Raw genomic sequence first — 26,552 nt, 5'->3', positions numbered from 1 at the left:
TTGTTTGGAAAATCAGAGGTATTTCTGATGTGAAGGGACTTGTGTCTATACCCCTGACTTGAACTGTTGGGTTCTATGTGATGGGATCAGGTGAGTCTTCTGAAATGATTTAAACTTTTTGTGCCCTGGCTTCCTTCACATTTGGTGGAAGTGAATGTACCCTCAAACCTGTGTGAGAGCAGTTTCTAAGATAAAAGGTGAAGTATTTTACTTTTCTCAGCCATGTAGGAACATCTGATGCAAAAAAAGAAAAAAAAAGCAATGTGTTTTAATTTTGGTGGGTTTTTTAATTTCTGTGTGTCTGGTTTTGGCTTTTTTGTAGCATAAGTGTGAATTTGTAGTGGTGATTCTTCATAAGGCTCGGGCTGATGTGAGAACAAAGTGCAGCACTGACTCCAGTCTGGCAGCTTGACTCCAGTCCTGGAGCCTGGCTCTGCCTTGCCAGCCTTGGGAGGTGGGTGATAGGGATGAGATGCACTATTGGAAAAAGGAATCATGGCTATTTTCAAGTCAGAAAGTTCAGTTGTGGTTTTGGAGAGCTCCTAAAATACTCCTTTCTTGTGGAATTGTAACAGTTGTCCCAGGGTTAGCTGAGCTCCCTGGTGTGTATTTGGAAGTGAGAAACAATGGGATTAGAGTCTGCTGCCACTGTGAGACCCCTCTGGGAGCTGTGAGTGCTGCTCCACCTGCTGCCTTCCCCAGGTGATTTGGCTCCATTGTTTGAACGTGTCTGAGTGTCTGGTGTGTGGAGTACAAAACCACTTGTGGTTCTATTTTGCTGTCAGCCAACCTAATTTGAGACTGCCCCGTTCTACTTGGTTGGTGCAAGCAGAGGCCTGCAGGCTTGGGGTGCTTCCATGCCATTGGTGTGGAGGCTAAAGAAAGCTTAGTTGGTTGAATCATGGATTCCATGTATCTCCAGTCATTTGAAACAAGCTATGTTTGAATACTGTGCGGCGTTCCTGTTTGCCTAACTCAGCAGTTCTATAGCAAATGCTTTGGAAAACACAGAGAATTAATGTACAAGAACCTAGTACCTTGTGTTACTGCTGGTGTCATTCTGTCTCTGCTGCTGTGTCTGTGTCCTTTCCCTCTGAAAGTTGGTGGTGTGGGCTTTTGTTTGTGGCCACAAGACTCTTTTTAAACTGCTTACAAAGGCATAAAAGAGAACTGGGATCACTCGGGTATCTAACTGGTACTTATCATCAAAAGGACAAGATTTAGAGAAAGATGAAAGAGGGAAACAGGTGTAACTTATGATGGCATAAGCAGTTTTTAGTAAAATTCAAGCTTTCAGCTCTTTTTTTTGACCTGAATAACACTTGCTGCTGCTTGTCTGTACATTTCTTTTCCTTGCAAACACTCTTGCTGTTTCTGATTGTAATCTTTTGTTTGATCTGGTTAGACAAGCAAAAAGACAGTCTCTCTCTAAGTTCATCACCTGAATGGGGAAGGGGAAGCTGTGACCTGTTTATCCCATCAGGCATTTCAGAAGTCGGTCCAAAGCTCCACCTTGGAAATAACAGAAGTTTACTTGAAGATTTTAACATTTAGAGGGATCAAAATTGGGAGGGACAGGTCTTAATTTTTTATTCTGCATTCAGACAGCTTATGTAGCATAGAGTAAATACAGCTGTAATAATATGGCAGATGTTATCAATTGAGTAGTTGTTCAGTCGTACTTCTGTGTTCTCTAAATCTGTATACTGGGTTGATCCAGGATCAGTGGGAAGGCAGTGATGTCAATTGAGTCTCTCTTGAGTTTCTGTTCTCAGTTCTGTGTTGAATGTTCAGAGCATGTCAGTGTAACAGGTCTCTGAGTCCCAGAAACTGTTGAATGAACAGTCAGTGGCTCTCTAGATAGTTTTAATGTAAATTCTGGGGCTATAGAAGAGAAAGTTATATTTAAGGACAGTCCAGATGCAATACTGACTTGTACCATGAGCTTTTTCTTCAAAGTGTGGACTTTGCTAAGGCTGGGAAATAAGAGATGACTGTCTGGATATAAATGCTCAGAAGTTCTGCTGCAGAATAATATTGACAAAATATATACTTTCAGTCCAAAGAATAAAAGTTTTGTGGGACAAAAATGTAAAGCACTGTCAGGGGCTGCAAGTGAAGGGGTTTTTACTTTTTTCTTCTTTCAGAGGCCTTTCCCAGTAACACTCTCCTTGTTAGTGAGAGAGGTGCAGACCTTTTGGGGAATAGGTAGTTTTTTTTTCCCCACTTGAGCAGTGGAGCTGAATCTGCTGTTTGTATATTCCACTTCTCCTTATGATCTGCTTCTTAAGCAAAGGACAGAAACAGCTTGATCTTGTGTGCACAGTTGTAATACCTGCTTTATTTCCAAGGATGAAGTAGAGCTGCAGCAAGATGAAGAAAACCTGCCATATGAAGAAGAGATTTACAAAGATTCCAGTACCTTTCTTAAGGTGAGCTGATTTTGCAATTGGAAGTGTAGTCAAAGCTGGCCTAGTTGTCTTAAACTGTTTCTGCAACTAATGGGATCTGAAATAAAGTTTTAAAGGCTAAAGTAGTGTCTTGGAGCTCACAGGTTGTGCACACGTTTTCCATACCATGATCACAACTCTGCTGAGGTGCTGTGTGTTAGTGCACATGGCCCAAAGAGAAACAAGTGGTTCTAAGAGAGCACCCAGCTGTATCTTTTTGATGTTGCTGTTGGAAAAGAGGGAGAGACCTGTGGCTCTGTGTTTGGTTAGTTTGAGGGTTTTGGATTGAAATTTGTTTTGCGTCTATTGCTTAGCTGCTGTCACAGAAGTTGCGTGTGACAATTCTGACTGTAACTGGTGTTTGCATTATTCTGAGGCACCTCACAATGGGCTGCAGGAATGGTGGGCCTGGGTTGGAGCTAAAAGGATGGCTTGACCAGTGGAAATTATAAGGGCATGTTGAAAAGATAATCTGCTCCTTTCTCATTTATCAGACTAACATGTACAATGTGTCTGTGTATGTCCACTTATCTTCTGTTGCTCTCACTGAACTTCTTCCTATTCTCCAGGGCACTCAGAGCTTGAATCCACACAACGATTACTGCCAGCACTTTGTGGATACAGGACACAGACCCCAGAACTTCATCAGAGACGTTGGTATGTCACAGCCAGGAACTGTTTGAAGATTACTAATTTGATTCAGTAGCACTTCTTTTTCCTCCCCTTTTGTAATTCCTTACAGTTTCTGAGAAGTGTAGATACACAAACTCTTCCTAGTTTTTTGTCTCAGTGTGCATACTATCAGTATAGGCATCTACATGAATGGTTTTATTTTCAGTTACTTAGGAGGTCATTATTGTCAAGGCTGTTCTTACCCTTAGTTTTACTTGAAAGTATTTCACCAGGAAGATTTTTTTTTTCCAACCTAAGCTATTTTGATTCCAGAAAGTAGATGAGTTTAATGAGGAGATCTTGAAACCTCTGGAAGTTTACAGTTCAGCTGTGTACTGGGCTGTATTGCCTCTTAAGCATGTAAAGTATGGGAAATAATGACATTTAAGTCAGGAAGCAATATGGATAATGTTTCTCAGCTAAGTTAGGTAACTGCTGACAGCTTGTTAGAATGCCCAGGTGTAGAGGACGTTGCTTTTCAGGTTTACATGTATCCAGACATAACTTACTACTGAAATGATGCTGCACTGGGCCTGAACTTAAACTTGCTAAAACTAAGGCACAGTTTGGTCCTGTTTCCCAGAATAGGTGCCTGGCATTTGGTTTTTAAAAGGAGCAAAACATCTCCCTCTGCAGTTTTATGCAACAGTTCTCTATATTTTATCAAGTGTAAGATTGCCAAGGCAAGGGGGGTTGTGTTTTTAAATGGCAGCCCAAAGAGGTTTGATTTGCCTCCAGAGGCTTTTTAGTTTATTCTTCTCTATTTTGTGAATGGTTCTGTGAAACACATCTGGGCTGTTTTGACTCAATTGGATCTTTATGCCAAAAGCCCTTGGCCTTCACAGTTATGTACTTGAGGTAGTTCTGCACTCTTCTTGGAAATGGAGAAACAGCAGCCCCTACTGTGTGCCACGACTGCTGTGTAACGGATGGGGAAGGGACAGGACAAACAGGTGGTGTTGGTGTGGAGATGAACAGGGAAGGGACAGGACAAACAGGTGGTGTTGGTGTGGAGATGAACAGGGAAGGGGCAGGACAAACAGGTGGTGTTGGTGTGGAGATGAACAGGGAAGGGACAGGACAAACAGGTGGTGTTGGTGTGGAGATGAGAACAGGGAAGGGACAGGACAAACAGGCAGCGATGGTGTGGAGATGAGAACAGGGAAGGGGCAGGACAAACAGGTGGTGTTGGTGTGGAGATGAGAACAGGGAAGGGACAGGACAAACAGGCAGCGATGGTGTGGAGATGAGAACAGGGAAGGGACAGGACAAACAGGCGGCGATGGTGTGGAGATGAACAGGGAAGGGACAGGACAAACAGGTGGTGATGGTGTGGAGATGAACGGGGAAGGGGCAGGACAAACAGGCGGCGATGGTGTGGAGATGAACGGGGAAGGGACAGGACAAACAGGCAGCGATGGTGTGGAGATGAACAGGGAAGGGACAGGACAAACAGGCGGCGATGGGTGTGGAGATGAACACCTCAGCAGCAGGGCCAGAGCCTTCAACAGGGCTGAGCTGTGTCAAGCTGTACATTGGTGAGCACACGTTTTCCACACCATGATCACAACTCTGCTGAGGTGCTGTGTGTTAGTGCACATGGCCCAAAGAGAAACAGGTGGTTCTAAGAGAACACCCAGCTGTATCTTTTTGATGTTGCTGTTGGAAAAGAGGGAGAGACCTGTGGGTCTGTGTTTGGTTAGTTTGAGGGTTTTGGATTGAAATTTGTTTTGCGTCTATTGCTTAGCTGCTGTTGCCCAGGGGTATGGACTCAAAATGGCTGGAAGCAGCACAGTATTGGAAACTGGGAGAACACAGCAGTAGCTTTAAGCTGTTACATATGCAAAAAAAGGGATGAAAATAACTTTTGGGTGTTTCATGCACAAGTGGCAAGAGATAATAAAGTTTAGGTACTGAGAACTTCACTTTTATCATTGCATTCCTAGGATTGGGACTTAAGAAGTTTGAATTAAAATAAGGAAAGAGATGAAGGGTTCGTGGGTTTGGGTGAAGTTCCCCCCCCCCTCCCCGGTTTATTAGTACCATTCCAAGTTGTACTTTTAAATGAACATGAAGCCTTTTACTTAAGTTGAAGTGATACTGCTTGGGAAGCAGGAATGACACCTTGTTGGTCTATGCTGAACCTGCTGCTGGCAGTACCAAACCCATTGTCTCTAAGCAAGACTGAAATATACTTCAAAGAGTATTTTCCCTTTCACAACGTTTTCTGCAAAAGATCTAATGAGGGCTCTCTCCTTTGCATTCTGTGCACATGAAAGGTTGGAAAATTGACATCATAAAGCTAAATGTAGGAGTATGTGTTCAGATCTTCATGACTGCCAGCACAGCACCAAATCTCAGTTTGAAGGTTGCCTCAGGGAACCCCAGGTGCCACTTTGGAAACAGTCCAAAGATTACACAGTCAAAGATTACAAAGACTCTGCTGTGAATTAATATTAATTAGATCTTAATAGAAATTTAGAGATGGGGAAAACCAAAATAGTTTCTTTCATCATCCTGGCACTTTCAGTTTAAATGCAAGGTTGTTTCCTTCTGGTAACGGGAGTTGTGAATTCCCGATCAGCTGTAGTGTTCTAGAGAAGATCAGAGCATAGACCCTGCATCAGTAACAGCCCTGATTGGCTGGGTGAGGGCCGGAGGCTTTTGTCGAGTACTGAATGAAAACTGCTTTAAAGGGTTTTTCTTTGTTCTAACAAAAATTAAAATGAGGCTAAGTATTAACATTTGGACATATTTAGAATACTGGACAATGCTTAATTGATAGAGATTTACTCTGTTAAGTAGTTGTTAACTTCATGTTTTCTTCTTCTTAGGCTTAGCAGATAGGTTTGAAGAATATCCAAAACTTAGAGAGCTCATCAGATTGAAGGATGAGCTGATATCTAAATCTAACACTCCTCCCATGTAAGTGTTCTTGTGGAAAATGCCTTTCTTCTCCAGACCTGTTTGAAGTTAGCTGTCTGCTTTGCAAATCTCTATCTTCAGCACCTGCTTAGAATTTACATTTTCTCTTTCTGTTTGTGTATACAAATGAATCAATTGAAGCATAGAAGAGAATAAGACCACTCTGGTGTTGTTAGTTTAATCTAGATATTTAATACCGTGTATAAACCAGATTTTTTTTCCAGTGTGTGATTATTTATAGTCTCTAAAGCTTTGATTTTTTTAAGGCCAAATTGTCAACTAATTTGGCTGAAGGCTCTAATTTGGGAACTAAGAGAATATCATGTGGTGGTGAATCTCACGTTTTTATGTGGTTTATGATAACAAGAGCCTTAAAAAATTTGCCTCTTAATATAACCTTAGCTTTTCTTGTAGCAGCTGGTTTTGTATAGTGTTCAGTTATTATCTCAGTGTCCATCAATCACCTGTTATTTCGGAGTTGAAGACAAAAATGTTTAGGCTGACTGAAAGTCATTTGTCCTTGTTTTTGCTGAATGTCAGACACAGCCCCAGTGTGCAGCGTGTTACTCCAGGGATTCAGACCTCTCTGAACTTAACAACTTAACCTTATGCTTGTCACATGCAGTAGTCTTGATCTGTACCACAAAAATCCACCTTATTTAATGATAGTCACATAAAACCCTATGAAATGATTGTCTGAACAACTGAGTGCAAACTGCAAACTCAGCCTGCTCTTTTAAGCTAGGCATGTGTTTTGGTCATAAAGTACAAAAGTAGGAAAACCAGTAATCAAATGCTGCCTTCTGACAACACCAAGTACATATGGAATCTTTTCCACACACTGGGAAGGGGAAGGTGGTGGTCTATTGATCAGCTTTACTAAAGTTAAAGGAATTTAGGGGAGGGCAGTGTAATTTTTTGATAGTGATAGAGCAGTGAGTGGTGTGCAGGTGTGAAGGAGAGTCATAAGAGTGTGCGTGAGCATTTGTTTAATGGAGTCAATGGCTGGGGGCGGGGGGTACAGGAATGGAGAAATACATGTATACTACACAAAAAAAGTGACAATGTTTCCAGTATTTAGAGTCTTTGGAATAATTCTAAAAATATGCCACTTTCCCAGTTAGCCAGGCACTGAGTGTTTGCTTCTGAAATGTTTATGTTTCTTCCTATTATAGTCCACAGGTGTACAGGAAGTGCAGTGAGTCTGCACTAGGTATTGTTGTACAGTCTGCGTGGGCATCTGTTTCCTGCTTGCTAAGTTAGAAGCCTAAAAACTGTTTATTAAGACTACTTAAAAACCACAATGCAATAGCATCCAGCCTTGATTAAGTGAGGATGTGTAATGGATCTCCTCTGGATTTAGAGCATTTGAGATGTACAACCCACCCAGGAGACCCTGCTCTTAACTGGCTGCACAGAAGTGCTGTGTGGAGTGGAGTTCACTCTTGCACCTTGTCTGACGCAGTCTGGCATCATCTGTCTAAACAGGTATTTGCAAGCAGACTTGGAAGCCTTTGATATTAGAGAACTGAAGTCCAAATTTGATGTGATTCTCCTGGAGCCACCATTGGAAGAATATTACCGAGAGACTGGCATCACTGCCAATGAAAAATGCTGGACCTGGGATGACGTAAGTACCTGTTTTGCTGTGAAGAACATTTCATACATTTGTTTAAGCAAATGGTTTCAGGGTTTAATGTAGTGAATACAACTTTTTGTTCCCTCTGAGCCTGGCTGAAAACTTGAGCCTAGTAATAGTCGGTTTTCTCTCTGCCCTTACCTTCACTGAGCTTTCTCTTTGATTTTTGGCTGTTGCAATACTGAATGTCCATTGAAAAGATTCCAGTGTTTCTTGAAATTCTTGAGATTATTAAGGCATGTTTTTTAATATGCTGGTCTTCTAGTAAAAAGTGCAGGTTAGTTTGCTTTATTGACATTCCTCCATTCTCCAAGTATTGATTGGGTAGGAAATTTTGATGGTCAAACCAGTAATAATCCCTAGAAACTTAACAAAATAGGTAAACCTCACTTGTGGAAGTCTTTCTCATGTATTTATTCAAAAATTATGCCTGCCAGTGCTGCCCAGGGAAAAAACAGAATTCCTAACAGAAAAACTAGAGTGTGGGAGGCAGGACTCATCTTCCTAGTGTGGAGTTACATCCTCCTAGACTGGCTCCTACTGCATTATTCTTCCTCGGAATGGCATTGAATGAAGCTTGATTTGATGTGTTAGCAAGTTAGAGATGAATCCTTTCAGCTTGTGATGACTAGCAGATGCTTTGCATCCGAAGTTATTTCATCTTGAATGTTACTCATTTGCCATTGTTGAACCACTGTTCTCATAAATTCTGGCTGCTTTTCCTGAAAGTGAAAATGGAGAGAATGTCTTTCCTATTTAGTGATAGGAATTAAGCTGAGATTTTTAGAATGTCTTCATGACCTTCATGTGAGTACTTACAGAGAGGAAAAGAAACAGAGTACTGTTGCTTCTGTATTAAATATTTTTGCTGCCAGTCTAATGATAAAACAAAGCAGAGATTTGAGGAGGAGGAGACCATGTGGATTGTGTTGACCTTTTAAGTCTAGAATTTCTGAAAATAGGTAGAATTTCTGTTTGTGATGGTTTCATCCCAGCCAGCAGCCCAGCCCTGGACAGCCACTTACTCACTCCCCCACCAATGGGATCAGGTAGAGAATTGGAAGGGCAAAAGCTGGAAAACTCAAATTTTGAGACGAAGACAGTTTAATGGGAAAACAAAAGCCAAACACACAAGCAAAGCAAAACAAGGAATTAGTTCCCTGCTTCCCTTGGGCGGCCCCCAGCTGTGCTTCCTGATGGTTTCTGTGACAATGCCTCAAGACTTAGTATTCTTCCTGATGCAACTGGTGATTTGTATTTAATTCAGAAATGCTTTTATTGCACTTACTGTTACTAGATCATGAAATTGGAAATTGAAGAAATTGCAGCCCCAAGGTCATTTGTGTTTCTGTGGTGCGGCTCGGGCGAGGGTCTGGATCTCGGCCGAGTGGTAAGATGTTGTTTTAATTCAATTTATCAGGGACAGGCTTACGAGTTTATTTTTATCTTTGACTTTTCCCTGTATAGAATTCTCAGCCCTAACTACTGAGGGATGTTTTGTTATTGTGTTAGAGGATATGTGATTTTAAATGGCATTAACTGTTTAGGTACTGTAAATGTCCAGCTGAGTCACTGACTATGTGAGGAAGCATAATTCCTTGGGATTGTGGTTTGGATGTATATGTGGTGACAGAGGAGCAGGTTGCCAAGTTACAATTTTTGAACAGAAGTCTCAGTTTTCTGACAGAAAACTGCAATGCTGTTCATGCTAGAAGAAAGGCCCTACTGTTTCAGAAATTGAGATACAATTGTCATCTTTCTGCATGCCAGGGAAATGCTGCTCGTGTTGGGGATGCTGCACTAAGAATTCCCAATTGGCTCCTGCAGTGCTTAGTTCAAGCAGTATTTTCAAGCAAGCCAATTCCCAACTGGCTCCTGCAGTATTTAGTTCAAGCAGTGCTTTCCATGGAAACAATTCACAGACAACTGTTTAAGGGCAGCTGTGATTACTGATCTCTTTGCTTTGGCTGGTTTCAGTCTGAAGTTGGGTTTGGTCATAGACAGGTTTGTAGTAGCTGGACAGTCCTTGACACTCACTCCTAAGTGAATGTTCAGTTCAGGTCACTTGATGTTTTTATGTAGTGTGAACTGGTTTATTTGTTTCTAACATTTAGTGTCTGCGTAAATGGGGTTACAGAAGATGTGAGGACATTTGCTGGATTAAAACAAATAAGAACAACCCTGGCAAGACCAAGACTCTAGACCCCAAGGCTGTCTTCCAAAGAACCAAGGTAAAGGATTGGCTCCATTCCTCCTCTGTTTCCATTCTGTCTCTCTGTGCTGATGACACAGCCAGTGTTGGTGACAGGCTTGTGAGAGAGAAAGCCAACATGACGACTTCCAAGTTCTGTTCTGCAAAGTACATTTTATGGAACTAAACTTAGCAATAGAATTTGACTAAAGTCAATGTCAAAAGAAGTCTTTTAAATCTGTAGATTTTAACAGAACCTATTAATAAAAAATAACTATATCAGCTATTGGTTCTAAATGCACATTAGGTGTGCACCCAGAGTTTGGACCAGAGAGAAGCCTGGGGGAACCGGAGCATCTCCTGTCTTCCTGGAAATGATTGTATAGCACCAGTGACAGAATGGGTCAGCTTGGTTTAAACCAAACTTTTTTTAAGATGCTTGGTGGAGGATGTATATTGAAGGAGGTGCAGAGAAAAAAAAGTGTTCTGGTTTGTGTCTCAAATGTCTGTTGATCAGAAACTTAGAGAAATGTTAATGGGACTCAAATAATTAGTTTGGGTATACGTGGGTGTGACTGGAAGTTTTACTGAGTACAGAGAGCTGATTGACAATTTATTAATTTCAAGTTGTCAGTGAACCTCAGGGCTCCTTCCTCACTCATTAATCATTCATTAGCATTAAACATCCTCAAGTCTGTCTCAAATTGGCCATTGTTAGGAGTATAAACTTCCTTTAGGATATCTGGAATCTCTCTTTGACTTGCATTTACATTAATCTGAAGTTTGTTTGAAAGTGTGTTGTATTAGTTATAAATATTTAAAAGTATAAGTATTGTGTGTTTATTGCATATAGTTTTGCAAATATGTGCAGTTTGCTCATGAGGGCAAGGTTAAACTAACACAGGACGATTTGAGGGGAGTTTATGTCTTTGTTTAGCCCAGAAAAATAGTTTCTGGTATGGGGGAATTCCTGTTAATCGAGCAAGAGTTGAGCTGAGGTCACTGTTTGTGATGAACACTGAAAATGGAGTGAGTTTGCTCTGACTAAACAAACACTGTTGCAAGCTGTGTTTGCCAGTGCTTAGAGCAGCAAATGTGTTCTGTTGTGTTTGGCTGAGGAATCTCTCCAGGGATGCTTGATGCTGTGCCACCTGTCAGAGAATCCCCGTGAGTTGTGAGTGACATACCCTGTGGTATGGAAGTAAAAGGTTGGGGATAGTTCTCCTAAGGACTAGGCTGAGGAGGCTTGGCTTGGTGGGTGATTTGCCTAACAGTATTCTGCCTTTCCCTTAGGTAAATTCTAGGTCCAAAGCCGTGTTGCATGAGTGCAATACCATCTGCACAGATTTGACAGGTCTGATGTTGTGCCTTTCATGTTTACCCACTCACTTTGCAAACCCTTTCCAAAATTCAGGAATGATTACATTCTCTTGTCTGCGGCTGTTTCCTGAGCCATCTGGTGGCGCTTAGCGAGTCAGAGCATTTGATCCTGGGGAACATCGCTCATCCAAGATTGATATTCCCAGAAACAGAGCTCTGAAATGAGTATGTAGGAGCCTCTTTTCATCCTGGAACAACCCTCATTCATGGGTGCCACATATCACTCACTCAAATTGTTCTGCAGTGTTGGAGAAGGAAGGAAAATGATGCATGTTACAGCTCAAGAACACTTCTAATGCTGATGAGCTGCCTGAGAGTGTGATAGTGGTTGGGGGTTTTATGCAGTAATATCTTCTAGAAAGGAATCTGAGGGGAATTCTGAGGGTCCCTTTATTAACAGAGGTACAGTATGAAAAAGTACATATTATTTCCACTGCCTGTTTCATGACTGAAAACTTTTCAAATTATAATATGAATAAAGTTATGTTCAGAATGCTAAGACAGGTATTAATCACAATTAATAACCATTCCTTGCTCTTGCCATCACGTTTTTCTCTTTTGCCTTGTGGAGACTTCTCAGCCTTTCCAGCCTAAAGTTCTGTAACTGAAGAAGTCTACGTAGCTGACTTGAGCCTTGATTTGAGTTTTACCACCTCATAGTGGAGTTTATCAAGCTTCTGCCTCAAGTACTGCTCTGCTTTGTTCTCAGCTGGCTCCTTTTGTGGCTCCAGCTTTTCTGCTCTAGTTCTTGTTTCAGACTTTTCTCTCCTGTAAGAGTGGAATGTGCTCAGAACTGTCCTTGCTGTCCCTTGTGCTCACCTGGCACAGCAGTAGGTGTGACAGGTGACAGCTCTGTGTGTCTGCAGGAGCACTGCCTCATGGGCATCAAGGGCACCGTGCGCCGCAGCACCGACGGAGACTTCATCCACGCCAACGTTGACATCGACCTCATCATCACTGAGGAGCCTGAAATCGGCAACATAGAGAAACCTGTGGAGATTTTTCACATCATTGAGCACTTCTGCCTCGGGCGACGGCGGCTTCACCTCTTCGGGAGAGACAGCACTATTCGACCAGGTAACTGCTGTGTTGTTTTTGACCAAACAGTAAAATTCATTGCAGGGTCCTAAAAAGGTTTCCAGATGTATGTCATAGGTCAGACAGCAGATCTGAAGGACATAGTTTTTTGGTGTATGTGAAGATCCATCAGTCACAGAACTGTTGTTTAGAAAGTTTATGAGAACTCTCACTTCTGTAATTTTTCCAGAAGAGAGATTTTTGTTTACCAATATTTTTGCCTATCCATGTGTTAAATGCATCAGTGAGCATAACAAAATCCAGTTGAGATTCCTTTTCTCCCATGCCTTCTTTTATGCTTCTCAGAAAAGTGATTTCTTTTTCCAACTGATGTTCAACCCCTATGAGCTTAGTGCTCTTGCCTGTGTCTCAAGTGGCAGTATCTCACAGTAGGTCCTGCATCTGGCATGATGCAAAATGCAAGAAATACATGGATCAGGACACATTTTTCAGGTATTCCTTCAGTGCTGCTGCCAGGGGATTCTGTGTGTCAGTGTCTCACAGTCAGGTTACTCTGGTAGAACTTCAGTCTTTTTTAAAAGCACTGTTGTGGTGTAAGGACAAGTAAGAAGAAGGGGTAGGGTTTTGTGAAAGCACAGTGTGAATGTTGCCACAGCCATGTGTAATAAAAAATTTAAAAAAAAAAAGGAAAACAAGCCCTTAGAAATACCCAGATGAATCTTAACTTTGCAGCAACTCTAGAGGTGACTTTTCATTCTGTTCAGTGAAGTTGGTTGTTGCTTCTGCTCACTGTGGTTTTGTTCCCAAGGTTGGCTGACGGTGGGACCCACCCTCACAAACAGCAACTTCAACGCAGAAACGTATTCCTCGTATTTCACGGCTCCCAATTCCCACCTGACCGGCTGCACCGAGGAGATCGAGAGGCTGCGGCCCAAGTCCCCGCCGCCCAAATCCAAGTCCGACCGGGGTGGGGGTGCTCCCAGGGGAGGAGGAAGAGGAGGGACTTCGGCAGGACGGGGAGAAAGGGGCAGGGAGAGGAACAGAACCAACTTCCGTGGTGAGCGGGGAGGCTTCAGAGGGGGCCGTGGAGGGACCCATCGAGGGGGCTTCCCCACCCGCTGAGGAGGTGACGGCTGCTTCCCCTGCCTACGCCTTGACTGGGAATCTTTCCTGTAGTCTTGTTTTTCCTACAGTGAAAAACTTCCCCCTTCCTCTGGGGACTCAAGCTAGATGACTTTTACAATTGTTTTTGGTGCACACCGTTCCAGACAGTCGACCTTGCAGTCTCAGCCCTTCACACCGCGGGTAGGATGGAAATTACCCCCTTGCTCTCCACTTAGGAACCTTGCAAGCTGGAGACTTCTTTTTCAACTTCATTTTCTCCAAAACATGGATTCCTCCTCCATCATTGGAGGTTTGGGTTTGGGTTGACTTGCATTAATATGATGGAGTGGGCCTGAAATGCAGTTCCGATTTGGATGGCCACAGCAGACTTGGTGTCCTGTGGAAGAAAAAGTTCTGTGTCTGTATTGACACCTATTTTAACTTCTCTGAAACCAAGGAGCAAATGAAATAAATAGAATTCTATTTTTTCTTATTTGGTTTAAATTTCCCAAATTATTCTGGGAATAGGAAAAGGTGAATTTTTAATTTGTGGTGTGTATGCACTCACCTATTGTGTCAGTAGTGGGGACAGTGGTAATTCTGTGCAGCTGTGCGTTGTCCTTCCTGGAAAGCACTGAGTTGTGCATTTATGTGCAGCCCAGAAGTGCACAGGTCTGGGCTGCTCCTTGAGTGGGGATTTTCCCCCAGTGTGTGTCTGTAACACCTTGTTCCTTGGGAGGGAGAGCAGTGTCACTGCAGAGCAGTCCCAGAGACCTCGCTGGAGGGAGGATTGCACCTGGGAAGTGATGTGAGTGTGTGATTCCTGAAACAGGGAACGCTGAGGGAACTGAGTGCTGCCTTTCCCTGCGGGTGTTGCACACATTTGAGAATGGCTGTTGCTGATCCAGTGCAGTGGGGAAAGAAAGCGACCCCCTTCCCTAGGTACAATGTCTGTTTTTAGCAAAGCCACAACTCTGAGCTTCTTGTGCAGTTCTTGTAGGGTGAACAAACCCGGCTTTTGGTGTCTCAGTGTCTTAGGTGAGGGTTTTGGAAAACTGGCGTTTAAGTCTAAATGTTTCTCCTGAAGCCCAGCTTTTAAATAACTGTCCTGTAAAGTAGTGGATTATTAAACATGTTTATCAAAGCTGATGTTTAAATGTCTTTCTTAATATTTTATGTTTGTTGTCCCTGAGGTTTTGGAATTGCTAAGTGGTTTCCTCTGTGCTGTTGAAGACAGGAACTGTTCTTTTGATTTTGAAGATTTTGATGGGCTGGGGAGCTCCCTGGCTTTGGTCATGTTTAGCAGGAGATTGCCGTAGTGCCAATGGAAACTGCCTGTTGTTTACAGCTTGTTTCTTCCTCTGCCATATGTGTGTATCTGTAGAGTGACTGGATTTGGGAAGGGGAGTTTTAAAGTTGATGTTAAAGTTGAGGAGAGTTACGAAGTTGATGGTCATTGGTGAAGTCTGCCATGGGCTACATGGAACGCATCTGAGAGAAGGTAAATGCCCAGAAGGGACACTTTTTTGGTGATTTTTGCCCTAATTATGTTGTTATTTGAAAAGTAAAGATTTTTTTTTTAATTTTACCTTAGGACCACTGCTTTTGTGCCTGGGAAAAGTATTTTCTTGTTTTTCAATGAGTAGAAAACGTTAATTTCCATTTCCCTCTTTAATTACATGCCCAATACTGGTAGCTCAGTGAATGAGCTGCTTTTAACATACACTTAGGCTAAAGGGAAGAGGAGAGTCAAAAGCTATTGGATCTGAAGTGCTTCTGTATTAGTTTGCGGTGCTGCTCAAGACTTCACTGACTGAGGAAAGTCGTGGCAGGTGATGGAGGTTTCTTGGTTCTTCCCGTCAAAGCAGAAATAGCTCAATAACTGTAAGGAAAAAATGAATAGTACTGCAGCAAGTGTTAGGTTAGCGCTGTCTGGATGGGCCACCTTTACCGGAAAAGCCTGATATCCATGTTGTTAATGAGCAGCTGATGGAATGTTTTAATTGAGGTTAATGGATAAGGAACTTCACCTCTGCACGTGTCCTCCTGAAGAGCAACACTGCCCCTGCTCAACTGAAGGTGGAATTTCAGCAGTGACAGACTGACAAAGGCTGTACAGGTAAGGCAGTAGTGCAGGGCTGTGCACTCCCAAATCTTGGTCCATATCCTTGTGGAGATGGAGATGAGACTTAGGAAGTACTGGAGTGAGACACAGTCCCACACACCCCATTATACAGGAAGAAAATTGGGCCATTTTCTCAGTCACTGGGATTTGGACCATATAGAAACGGTGACTAGAGATGAAAAACTGTTAATCTCATTAGCAGCTGTCAGTTAATTTCTCACTTGTAACACTTTCAGAGCAAGGGGAGAATAAGGCTCAGAATCACTGCGCTGATGAGTATTTCATTTGCCACAATTAAATGAAGCCTTAATTTGAGCATGCTCTCCTGGAAGATAAAAAGCCTGATGAATTTGTTCCTTTTTGCTTTTATTAAATGCATAATGCCTCCGGTCGGCTGAACTCGGTGCCGCTTGCAGGGTTCGGCCGAGCTCGGCGCGGTTCGGCTGATCTCTGTGCCGATCGCTGCATTCGGAGCTCAGCTCGGTTTGGTTCGACCGACCCTGTAATGTTCAGGTTGGTTCGGCTGATCTCGCGTTGGTTCGGCTTATCTAGTTCGGTTCGGCTTATCTAGTTCGGTTCGGCTTATCTAGTTCGGTTGGGCTGAACGCGGTTCCGTCCCGTCCCGTTCAGTTCACCTCAGCTAAGCTCGGATCGATTCGGCCAATCCCGGCCAGAGTCGGCCGTTCGGGTACGCTCGGCTGTTGTCGGCCACACTCGGCTGTTGTCGGCTGCTGTCGGCCACACTCGGCCGTTGCCGGCTTCACTCGGCCACACTCGGCTCTTCGGCCCTGCCTGACTCTGCTCCGCGCTGCAATGGCGGCCGCTGGCAGGGCCCCGCTCCCCGGCCTGAGCCCCGGGAGGGGACAGAGCGCCGGGACAGCCGCCTCAGCCCGGGTCACCCTGTCCCTGCCCGCCCCCGCGTCCCCCGGAGCGCGCCCTGCAGCGCAGAACGCGGCCTTTGGGCCAGGAGCGGGGACAATGCCCTCGGCTCGGCAGCAGCGCCGGGAGGCAGCGGGCGGTGCCCTCAGGTGAGCGGCCGGAGGGGAGGGAGCTGGGCCGGGGGGCACCGGGGCCGGGGGCACCCACAGGGGGCCGGGGCTGCTTTGGGCGCTGCTGCGTGGGACCCGCTGCGGGTGGCACGGCTCTGTCCCGGGCCTTGCGGCTCTCTGGGATCGTGTGCCGTGGAATAAAGCTGGGGCTCGTCCCAGCTGCGGGAACAGCGTTTTATTGGGTGAGAAACAGAGTTCACTCTTTAGAATTTTTACACGTTTGTTAAGGGATAAAAGGCAGCGCTGGGGTGCTTGGCTGTTTGCCAGGAGCACCCGGTTCCCTTAAACCGTGTTCTCTAGATTCTGTTCCATTGCAGTGGTGTGTGCATATTCATTAGAGTTTATACATATTCAAAGAGTCCTTTCAGTTTAGATGTTCTTTTGCTTGGTTTGAACCTTCGTGCCATCTTGTGGATTAAACCAATATACTTTATTTCTTCTTGTGGTGCCATCCTGTTTTATTTTCACTCCCTCGTTATTTGATAACGAGGGTCAGTAAATTTTTCCTTTTTTTTTTCAGTGCTCTGGTTTCTGTTTCTATTATCTTGTGTTTCAGATAAGATTGTCCCCAGCTGTGGGAAATCACCTCATTATCTGACACCATTTTCTGAGTTCCTTACATGTAACAGCATTTGAACATTTCACAGTCTCTATGATGCTGCAGTCTAAACTAGTGTCTGTTACAGTGCTGTTTATGAAAGCTGTGCAGTGCATACACGAACTGACAGATTATCCTTGGTCCAGAGCAGTAGTTACAGACTGTCCCCTCTCGGGAGTTTTGTGGTCAATAACACCGTGCCAGAGCTCAGACATGAATGGCAAGGGCAATGCCTGCATTTGTTATGTTTCATTCTGGGCTGGGCTGAGCTCTGTTTGCCGGGAAGCAGCGGGATGGGTGTCCCTGTGCCCACCCCCCTGGGTCCCAGAGAGAAGCTGCTCCTGTGGCTGCAGCTGAGGGGCACTGGGAAACCTGAACAGGTCCTGATGGAAACCGATGCCAAACCAGGTTTGGTTGGGTTTGGGACTTGCCATTTTCCCCTGATCCGTGGGTTTTGCCTTAGGAAACAGGAACTGGGCACCGAGACATTTTGTTAGCCTAGAAGGGGCGAGTTTGTTTGTATTTATTTCCTGAGCCACCTGGAACGATTTGGGTCTCAGTTGGCACCCGAGAGCCTCCTCTGTGTCCTGGGCGGGGTGGTGGCTACCAAAGGGGTAAAAGCTGGAGCAGGAGGGTGGGTGGAGAGGAGAGCAGTGGCTCTGTGGGGATTTGCATCTGGAAAGGGCCCTCAGTTTCCTGGCGGGAGTCCTGGAATCAGAGCTGAGAGTCGCTGAGCAGTGAGGATCGTGCAGCTGCAGTGCCGAGAGTGCAGAGGCTGCAGTGGGCGTTGTCTGCTCGCTCTCCTGATGTCCCATCTCTCATGCTGGGCTGGCACCCAGGCACCTGCAGGGCTGCACACCCTCAGGGCAGGGGTGGTTTGTAAATGTTTTAAATGCTGCAGCAGCTCCCTCAGGCTGGATGAGTGTGAGGATATCCAGCTCTGCCTTAGGGCTTGGAGCACGGCAAGGGTGCAGGGCTCACGGTCAGTCTTGTTCAAACACTTGTAATAGCAAAATATTTTAAAGCAGAGACTGTGAGGCAATAACAAAGGCGAGTCTGTGGCAAGGATAGGTCCGAGCTGTCTTTATTAAAGATCCACACTGCTGGATGTTGTGTCAGAGCCCTCTGGGGACAGAAGGTGTCCCCAAAGCTTCATGAAGCCCTTGTTTCCTGCTGGCAGGGCAGGGTGTGAGCCCAGCCTCGGGGGCTGTGTGGCTCCTCCTGCCTGGAGCAGGGACAGCCCGCGGGGCTGAGCCCCAGAGGTTCAGTTGCTGGAGCAGGTGGGGATCTCTTTGTGCCTGGGAATTGTCGCTGCTGCGTTCCTGGCCCAGCTGCAGGGTTCCCTCAGAGCCCGTGCCCTGCAGCAGCACTGGGAGCTCCTGGGCTGGGCAGGGAGCAGCTCTGGCCTGGGGCTCTCAGGCCCATCAGTGCCCATGGAAACCCAGCGTTTGTTCTGCTGCCATCAGCCTCTCTGCTGTGCCAGCCTCGCTGCCAGGGCACAGAGCTGTGGGAAGGCTCCATCCCATCTGTGCCAAGCGCTGCCAGCGCTTCCAGCAGCGCTGCTGGGGCACCAAGGGCTGCCTTTGGAGCCTGGCTGGCACAGAGGGTGACACACTCTGCCCTGCAGCACCCAGCTGCATCCCACAGCTGCACAGTTCAGCCAGCAGGGAGCAGAGTCAGCTCTGGGCCCAAACCAGGTTTTGTCCCCCAGAGAGCCACTGAGCTTCCTGAGGCAGCACACAGATGTGCCCTGGCCTTTGGGGCTGATGGTGAGGGCTGCCAGGGGATTGTGATAAGGCTGAGCTGGAGCTTTCTTAGAAAAGCCATCAGCTGTAAGGAGAATCTCTGGCAAACAGGTGGCTGGGGCACTGGCTGGGAGCAGCTCCTGGCCTTTTCTCTTCTTTGCTTTAACCTGTTCTTAAGAGGAGCCCAAAACTGCAAAATGGAAAGGAAGGGGGCTGTGGGGGTGAAAGTTGCTTTGCATTTTTTGAAGTGTTGCTGTGGATTTTGGTGTGTCAAGTGGCACTACCAAAACAGCACTGGAATAACCAAACTTCAGGACTCTGCGCTTAATTCCTTGAATGTGTTTGTGTGGGTGCAGGAAATGCCAAATCCCAAAGCAATTCCATGTCTGTAACTTGAAGTGCAACATCTTTAAAAGCAAGTGCTCAGTGTGGGCTTTCCATGTGGATGCAAATGGCCCAAGGCCTTTCTTGTGTCCCAAAAGCAAAGAACCTTTCCCTGGGAGGTTTTGGAGGGGATTCTCTTTGGGATTTCTTGTGGTGCAGCATCCCAGGTGTCCCTTCCTTTGTGCAAAGTCCAATGGGAAAGGATGGAATGGCTGCCACGTGGGCTCTGGGATAAAAATGGTTCTGTTCAAATGAGGCAGAGAATGCAAGATGAAAAATGAGCATCCTTTTATTGTCTGAAATAGTCAGGAATAAAAGTGCTGGCAAAGGACACGTTTGTGTTTGAATTGGTGTCACCTCTCATGGGTAAAACCCCATAGTGAGCCAGCAGAGCAGAGCTATGAGAGCTGGGACCCTTGGACTTCCACAGTGGACTTAATTTTCTTTTCTCCTCTCTTTCAGGGCAGGAAAAATCATCCAACTCCTCCCATCTTTGCCCACAGCTTTGGTGTTGGAGCAGCCAAAGGCAAGAGGCTTCAGCAGCAGGGCTCTGCACTGGAGGGCTCTGGTCCTGCCCACGCTGTGGGGTGAGTCAGAGGGACACAGGGCTCCCCTTTTCCTCTCTGCTGGCATGAGCTGCCATGGCAATGCCATTGCTGCCAGCCCAGCCCCAGCTGTGCCTGCTGGAGAAGGGCAGAGGTGCAGAGGCAGTGCCAGAGTTCCCTGGGGATGCTGGAGCTGTGGTGCTGGCTGTGCCCTAGGGCAGCTTGGGCACTGTCTGTGCAGCCCAGGGCTGCTCTGGGCCTTCCTTCGGGAGCTCTCAGTGCATGCCCAGCTCTGCCAGGGCTGGCAGCCGCTGCAGGGCTGGGTGACAGCCTCTGCTGGGGCTGGGGGCAGGCACGGCCCTGGCACAGGGGCAGGGGCAGGGCTGGCAGCATTTGGGAGCCATGGGAGCAGAGTGAGGGGTGGTGCTGGGCACAGGGGTCAGCCTGTGCTGGTGTCAGCACAGCCCTGCAGGGCCCTGGCATCTGGGAGCAGCTCCAGCTCTCCTGGGGCCCAGGGATGGGCTCTGAGGGACTGGCTTTGCCTGTGCCTTTCCAGGGCACAGGAACAAGGGCAATGTGGTGCCAGAGCTGGGGCCCAGCAGGCTGTATTTCCCTCTGGGAAAGCAGAACAGACTCTGGGCTGAGCTGAGTTTCCTGCAAGGGCTCAGAATCCAGGGAAAAGGGAGTTCAGGAATTGCATCTGCTGCTGGGAACATTGCCTTAGGCTTGCTCAGTTTGTGTCTGTGAGCAGTGGGCTCTGGGCTGGAGAGGTGCTGTTGGCAGCAAAAGATGGAGTCAATGCTCTGCAGGGATGTGCAGGGAAGGACTGAGTGGGAGGGAAGGGCAGTGTTTAGAAATGAGATCAGCATTTCTCCCAGAATTGGGGTGCAGCAGTGATGGGGGTGGTTGGCTTTGCTCTGGGCCTTGTTATTCCTTGTGCAATTTGCAAATTCTGCTGCATGATTTACTGTCCAGTATCTTTCTAACAAAAACTGACAGAAATTGAGGTTTAGGATTAGAACTTAGGTCCATTCACTGCACAATCTTGCCAAGGCTGGAGGACTGGGATGATGGCTGCTCTCAGCAAAGGTCACTTCCCAATGCTGTGTCAGATTTGCCTCAGTGCTGGGCAGGAAAGGTGAGGGTTTGGATCAGGAATTGTGCAAACAAGGCCTGGGTGTGGTTGATTTGTTTGGTTTTTCAGTGAGCCAGGGCTGGCACAGGGAATGGTGCAGGTGCTGCTCTGGCACCAGAGCTGCTGCCCTTTGGAGCCATGTTAAAGGTGTGACCATAGAACACTTTGGGGGCTGTTTTCAGCACTCTGGGTTTCAGAGCTGCTGTCCCCAGCCCGTTGCCAGCCCTGGGACATCTGCTCTGGTTCCAGGCTGTCCTTGCTGGAGCAGCCTGGTCCCTGCCGTGCCCAAGCCCTGAGACACAGAGGGAGCCCTGTGCCCAGGGGCCTTGGGCACCTTGTCAGGAACGTGGCAGCAGCCCCGGGAGCAGGCTGGAGGTGAGAACTGGGTGTTGGGAACTGAGGAGAGCTCATCTGGCTGGGGGGAAGGGGCAGGAGTTTCCATGCCCCTGGAGCTTTCCTGCTGGCATGGGGCAGCACAGGGAGCAGAATTCATTGTGCCCCTCCCACGGGCAGTGCTGGCCTGGGTGTCTGTGCTGTGCCACCAGAGCGTGGCACTTTGCTGCTGTCACTGCCAGCCCAGCTGGGGGCTGTGCCCTCCTGCCAGCCCCAGCCAGGAGCTCCAGGGGTGCCTCTGTGCCCTGCTGGGAGTATTTGCTGGGAATGTGCCCCATCCCTGGGAGCGTCCCTTTGTCCCTGGGCTGCCAGCCAGAGCTTTGGGCTGCTCAGGCTCAGGCTGGGATTGCCAAAGGCACCGAGAGGGAGCAGCACAGGGAGGGGGCTCAGAGAGGGGCTGGCAGAGCCCAGCTGGCAGGCTGGGCTGGCTGCTGCAGGTGGGGCTGTGTGCACTGCAGGCAGGGAATGTCCCCTTCCCTCAGCAGCCCTGCAGATCCCAAGGGCTCCCAGAGCAGGATTTTATTCCTTACCTCCCTTTGTGGAGATTGATTCTCCACATTGCCATGAGCAATTCTTGGATTTCTCTAGGAGCAAACCTCCCAGCAGAGCCAGATTGCAGTGGAGGCCAGAGCTGTGTTTGGAGCAGGGAGTGCTGAGAGCTGCGTCTGCCTGTGCTGCCCCAGCCTGAGCACAGGCACAGGGAACAGCCTGGGCAAAGGGATTGGGGCAGTGGCTGATGCCCAGGGAGAAGAGCACAAACCCACAGCCATTCAGCCTGACAGTCCCCTCCACCCAGAGCTCAGCACACATCCTCACAGGGAAGCCCAGCAGCTGAAGGAAAAAAGAACACAGAAGAAAAAGGTGAGTTATTTTGCTGTAAAGTTATTTCAAGTTGTTATTAAAGCCCAACCAACATTTGCTCTTGCTTTTGGTTGGGTGAATAACGAGCAGTGGGCACAGGTGATGCCATTCATGTGGCTGAAAACCTGGTGTGATCTAGAGGGGATCCAAGAACTGTTTGTGTAGGGCAATGGAATGTGAGGGGATGTCAGGGGCAGTGAGGTGGCATTTTGGAGGGAATTGCTGAGGTCATTGAAGGGAGACCAGCAGACAATTTCCCTGGGAAATCCGAGGCCCCTCGGGCCCACAGCCAGGACTCTCCAGGGCTGAGGGGGCAGCACTGGAGACTCCCTGTGTCCTCCTTCCTTGGCAGCAGCCAGCAGGGAAGGGAGAAGAGGATCCCTGTGGGATGAGACTGCAGAGAGCGAGCAGAGGAGCAGCCTCGGGCTGGAGAAAGGCCAAGGGACCAACACGGTGGCACCAGGGCACCTGTGAGGAACAGAATGGACACTTGGAGGCCACATGGAGGTGAGGAGTGCATGGTTTGGGCAAAATGTCAGTGAATCTCCAGAGAGATAAGGAGGGGATATTTAGGAGGGAAACGCTGAGGTGATGAGTTCACCCAGCCTGGCACAAGGTGTGTTTGCACAGGCTGGGGCCAGAGGTGGAGGTCAACCCAAAGCCAGCCCTGCTCAGCCTCTCAATCCCAGGATAAGTTGTACAGGCTGCCCACTGAGGGATTAAAAATACATAAAAATGAAACCAAGAGCATTAATGAGATTGCTGGGAATCCCATTAACTTGTTGGCAGAGCTCCTGACACAGTTTGGAGCTTTGATGACAAGAATGCATTTCATTATTTGGATTATTCACTGTGTGGGATATGGGGTTTGTTTGGATTTTAAAGCCCTCATGGTGGCCCTGACACTGCTCAGGAGCTGGTAGAAAAGCAGAGTCAGAGCTCCTGGCAGGCACAGGGTGTTTTCCCCCATAGTGGATTGTGGAGCAATTGTCTGGGACCTGGATTGTCCCTCTGGGCGATGCCACTTGCTGTGGTTTCTATAATTCCATCCATTTAATTCCCAAAACCTCCCAGCCCAGGGGTTTGAGCTGACAGGGCAGGACAAAGATTGTTCTCTGTGTGGTGCCCAGATTTGGGGCTCCCTGTCAGCTGTGCCAGTTCTGATGAGTTATACCCATAGCCCCAAATTCCCTGCTCCATTCCCGCTGCAGTAACCTCCCAGTGCCCCATGGAGTGTGGGCATTCCCATGCAGAGCTGCTGCCTTGGACAGCAGCTGTGTCAGGAGCCAGCAGAGCTTCCAAGGAAGCTCAGCAGCACAGGGACAAGGCCAGGGTTCTATTCCATAGAAGTGGCTGTTGGGAACCCTCAGCCCAATGGTGTCCCTGGGCTCACTGGCCAGAGCTGCCTGGAATGGAGCCCATTTCACCCCCCTGAGCTCCAGGATGGAGAACATCCAGTGGATGGTTCAGAGCAGGAGAAGGCAGTGGCCAGATGTGCTCCCAGCCTGAGCTGAGGCAGCCCCTGTGCCCGGGGGGGACATCTCTCCCTGCAGAAGCTCAGCTCCTTTCAGAGCCTCAGCAGGGGCCTCTACAAATTCTTTTCTCTCAGGAAAGGGATGCACAGCTTTGTCTTCAGCACCCCTCCAGTGGCACCTACCTGGGAAAGCTTTCCATCGCTTCTGCACTTCCAGCTGGATCCCTGGAAAACTCCAAACTCCATCCCACTGATTTTCAGGTACCTCTGAGGGCTGCTGCCTGGGATGGAACATCTGTGGGGGAAGATGGCCTTGGCTTTGATGCTGCTGATGGCCGATGGCCTCAGGCTGGGGAGGAGGGAAGGGATTTGGGGTGGCTGAGCCACAGCTGGCAGCTGTGTGGGAGCTCTGAGCCCGGAGTTGCTGCATGAGCCCCTCTGCAAAGGGCCCGTGCCTCCATTCCCAGCAATGCCAGCTGCTCCTTGGGGTCCTGCTGGGCTGCTGGTGGTCTCTGTCCGGGCTGAAGCATTTCCAGGGGCCTGCTCAGAGCAGCCCCTGGCCCAGGAGCCACGGTGCAGGCACAGCTCCTCCCCTGCAGATGCCAAAGACACGAGGGGCTGCTGCCTTTCAGGAGCTCCTGGCCTCCTCCTGCCCTGCGCTCCCAGCCAGCTGGGACACAGCCAGGGAACACCAAGGAGCATGGCTGGCAGCCAGCAGGAGACACCGAGGCCCCTGGGCCAGAAAAACAGCCCTGGCCCCAGCAGCCAGCATCGTTTGGAGCTGGCAGCACTCACCTGCAGGCAACGCCCCCCGGCACTCTCCAGAAGAGCTTTGGCCACGGAGCAAGGTAACCCTCAGGGCTTGTCTTGTTCGCTTCTTCCTGGGGAAACAAAGGGACATTGTGGGAGCACATTTACAGCTGCTGGGGAAATCCTGGCAAGGGCAGAACAATCAGGGCTATGGGGAAGAGTTTGGTGCTGCCATGTTGAGTGCCAGCCAGTTCTGCCCCACAGCCATTGCAGGGGCTGCTGTGTAAAGCAGCAGTAGCAGAAGGGAAGGAGCTGCATTTGTAGAGGAGTTCTCTTAGTGGCAGCAGTCATTCCCATCCCACACAGGGCCTTTGGAACAGCCCTGGGATTGGCTCAGGTGTTTGGAGCAGGGTGCTGAGAAGGTCAAAATTCTGTGTTTGATGCATAGCTGGGCCAGTCACTTCTCAGCATTTGACTTGATGATTCTCGTGGCTCTGGAAATAAAGAACAAACTGTTTGCACTCGTTTTTTAACCCATGGAGTTTTTCCTAGCGTTTCCCTGGGGCTCCAGTCCCACCCCAGGCACAACGGGAGCGGGAGCAGCAACGCCTCGGCCCCAGCGGCCGTCCCAGAGCGGCTGCTCCTGGCTGGGAAGCTGCAGCCCCCAGCAGGGGCTGCGGGCACGGAGCAGGGGCTGCGGGCGCTGTGGCTCGTAGGGGAGCGCGGCGCTCGTGGCGTTACCGGGCCGGGGGCTGCGGGGCGGCGCCGTGTCCGCCAGGGGGCGCCCCGCGGGGCGGGCGGCGGCGCTGAGCGAGCGGCGATGCCCATGGGGTCCCGGGGCCGGTACGGGCGGTCTCGGTGTCCTTCCCGCTGCCAGCCGCGATCCAGAGGCTGCTCCGGGGAAGCGTCGTCCTCCTGGCGAGCACGGCAGCGGCACAGCACCGGCTCCCTGCTGCCGCAGCCGGAGCGTGCCTGGAGCCCCGGCCGGACCCAGCCCCACGTTGGCTGCAGCCGGAGCGGCAGCGCCTGTCCTGGAGCGGCTTATTCCGACCGCAGCGACGCCGGTCCCGATCCCAGCCCCAGTCCCCTGTCGATCCTCCGGCCCCACCACCCATACCCTGTACGCCGAGAAAAAAGCGGCTTGGCCCAGCTCCCACGGGAAATACCGGCAGGACGAGGATGCGAATCCCCACGCCTAGATCCCCATCCCGGTCCCACCCGAATGCTTTGGATCCCGCGCAGCACCAGCAGCAGCCACCGATCCGGATCTCCGCACAGCGCTCCGACCGACGCTCCCGCCGCCTCCCGAGATGAGCATCCCCCGCAGAAAACGGGACAGGCACCGATCCGCCGGGATTTATGGGCGGGGGGGGGAGGCGGGGCCCCGGGGGCGGGGCCGGCACAGGTGCGAGGGGCGGGGCCTGCACAGGTGTGAGGGACCCCAGTGCGGCTGCGCGGGGCGGGGCCTTGGGGGATTTAAGGCGCGGGGAGGGCACGGCGGAGCCATTTGCTCCTCGGCGTTGGGTGAGGGGGGTTGCTGCCGGCCGGGGCCCTATATCTCTTTTTCTTTGCGTTTCTTTTCTCCTGCGTTTCTGTTGCGTTGTATTTCTGTGTACTTCTCCTTTCTACCCTCCCTTCCACCCCTCCCCCACCCCCTACACCCTCCCCCCCCCAAACCCCCCCCCTCCCTCTCCCCCCTAGCCCTCCCCTCCCTCCCCCCCTGCGGCCGCCCCTCTCTCGTTCTCTACCCTACCTACCCTACTCTACTTTTCCATCGTCTGCTTTCCCTCCCCAGCCGGACTCTCCCCTGACCCCGCTCCCAGCTCCCCCTTCCCCCCCACCAGTCGCTCCCCACCCGCCCTCAATCCTGCTCCTTCCTCCACCCTGCCTTCCCCCCAGCCCCGTCCTCTGCTGTCCTGCACATCCCGATCTCTCCCCACCTTCTCCTCCGTTCCCCTGTTCTCGTTCTCCATTCCCCGCTCTCCTCCTTTCCTCGCAGCCGCGGGGCTCGGGGTGCCGGGCAATAATAAAGCCCTGAGGGCCGGAGCCCGGCGCCCCCGGCCTCGCTGGGGTCCCCACACGGGGCCGGAGCCG

At 49.0% G+C, this 26,552-nt stretch overlaps 2 protein-coding genes across 2 annotated transcripts in view; both read left to right on the top strand.

The window, feature by feature from the left end:
• The window catches only part of METTL14 (methyltransferase 14, N6-adenosine-methyltransferase subunit), a 36,568-nt gene extending 22,025 nt beyond the window's left edge, over positions 1 to 14,543 (top strand). The window contains exons 5-12 of the mRNA XM_036381842.2: positions 2,352 to 2,432; positions 3,020 to 3,107; positions 5,957 to 6,047; positions 7,536 to 7,677; positions 8,984 to 9,076; positions 9,801 to 9,917; positions 12,124 to 12,334; positions 13,104 to 14,543. Coding sequence (XP_036237735.1) covers positions 2,352 to 2,432; positions 3,020 to 3,107; positions 5,957 to 6,047; positions 7,536 to 7,677; positions 8,984 to 9,076; positions 9,801 to 9,917; positions 12,124 to 12,334; positions 13,104 to 13,417 — 1,137 coding nt within the window. The 3' untranslated portion in view covers positions 13,418 to 14,543. The remainder of the gene's footprint in view (positions 1 to 2,351; positions 2,433 to 3,019; positions 3,108 to 5,956; positions 6,048 to 7,535; positions 7,678 to 8,983; positions 9,077 to 9,800; positions 9,918 to 12,123; positions 12,335 to 13,103) is intronic.
• A 1,354-nt stretch (positions 14,544 to 15,897) lies between these two features.
• LOC118686066 (uncharacterized) lies at positions 15,898 to 24,979 on the top strand. The gene is made up of 8 exons (XM_054514599.1): positions 15,898 to 16,026; positions 16,077 to 16,212; positions 16,376 to 16,552; positions 19,763 to 19,887; positions 21,962 to 22,234; positions 22,587 to 22,741; positions 23,844 to 23,969; positions 24,308 to 24,979. The coding sequence occupies exons 1-8, from the start codon at positions 15,898 to 15,900 to the stop codon at positions 24,558 to 24,560; spliced, it is 1,374 nt and encodes a 457-aa protein (XP_054370574.1). The 3' UTR covers positions 24,561 to 24,979.
• Positions 24,980 to 26,552: the final 1,573 nt, after the last annotated feature.

Source organism: Molothrus ater, chromosome 4 (genome assembly GCF_012460135.2).
Source record: "Molothrus ater isolate BHLD 08-10-18 breed brown headed cowbird chromosome 4, BPBGC_Mater_1.1, whole genome shotgun sequence".
Classification (NCBI taxonomy): domain Eukaryota; kingdom Metazoa; phylum Chordata; class Aves; order Passeriformes; family Icteridae; genus Molothrus; species Molothrus ater.
The sequence above is the reverse complement of the archived record's forward strand: the minus strand, read 5'-3'. Positions and strand labels throughout refer to the sequence as shown.

What these genes read in the sequence shown, in the direction of transcription:
- LOC118686066 (XM_054514599.1), top strand. Translation starts at nt 15,898, where the DNA reads ATGCATAATGCCTCCGGTCGGCTGAACTCGGTGCCGCTTGCAGGGTTC. An exon ending in GGCCAGAGTCGGCCGTTCGG is followed by an intron (nt 16,213 to 16,375) that starts GTACGCTCGGCT and finishes CCCCGGCCTGAG; the next exon opens with CCCCGGGAGGGGACAGAGCG. An exon ending in AAAGAACACAGAAGAAAAAG is followed by an intron (nt 22,235 to 22,586) that starts GTGAGTTATTTT and finishes CTTCCTTGGCAG; the next exon opens with CAGCCAGCAGGGAAGGGAGA.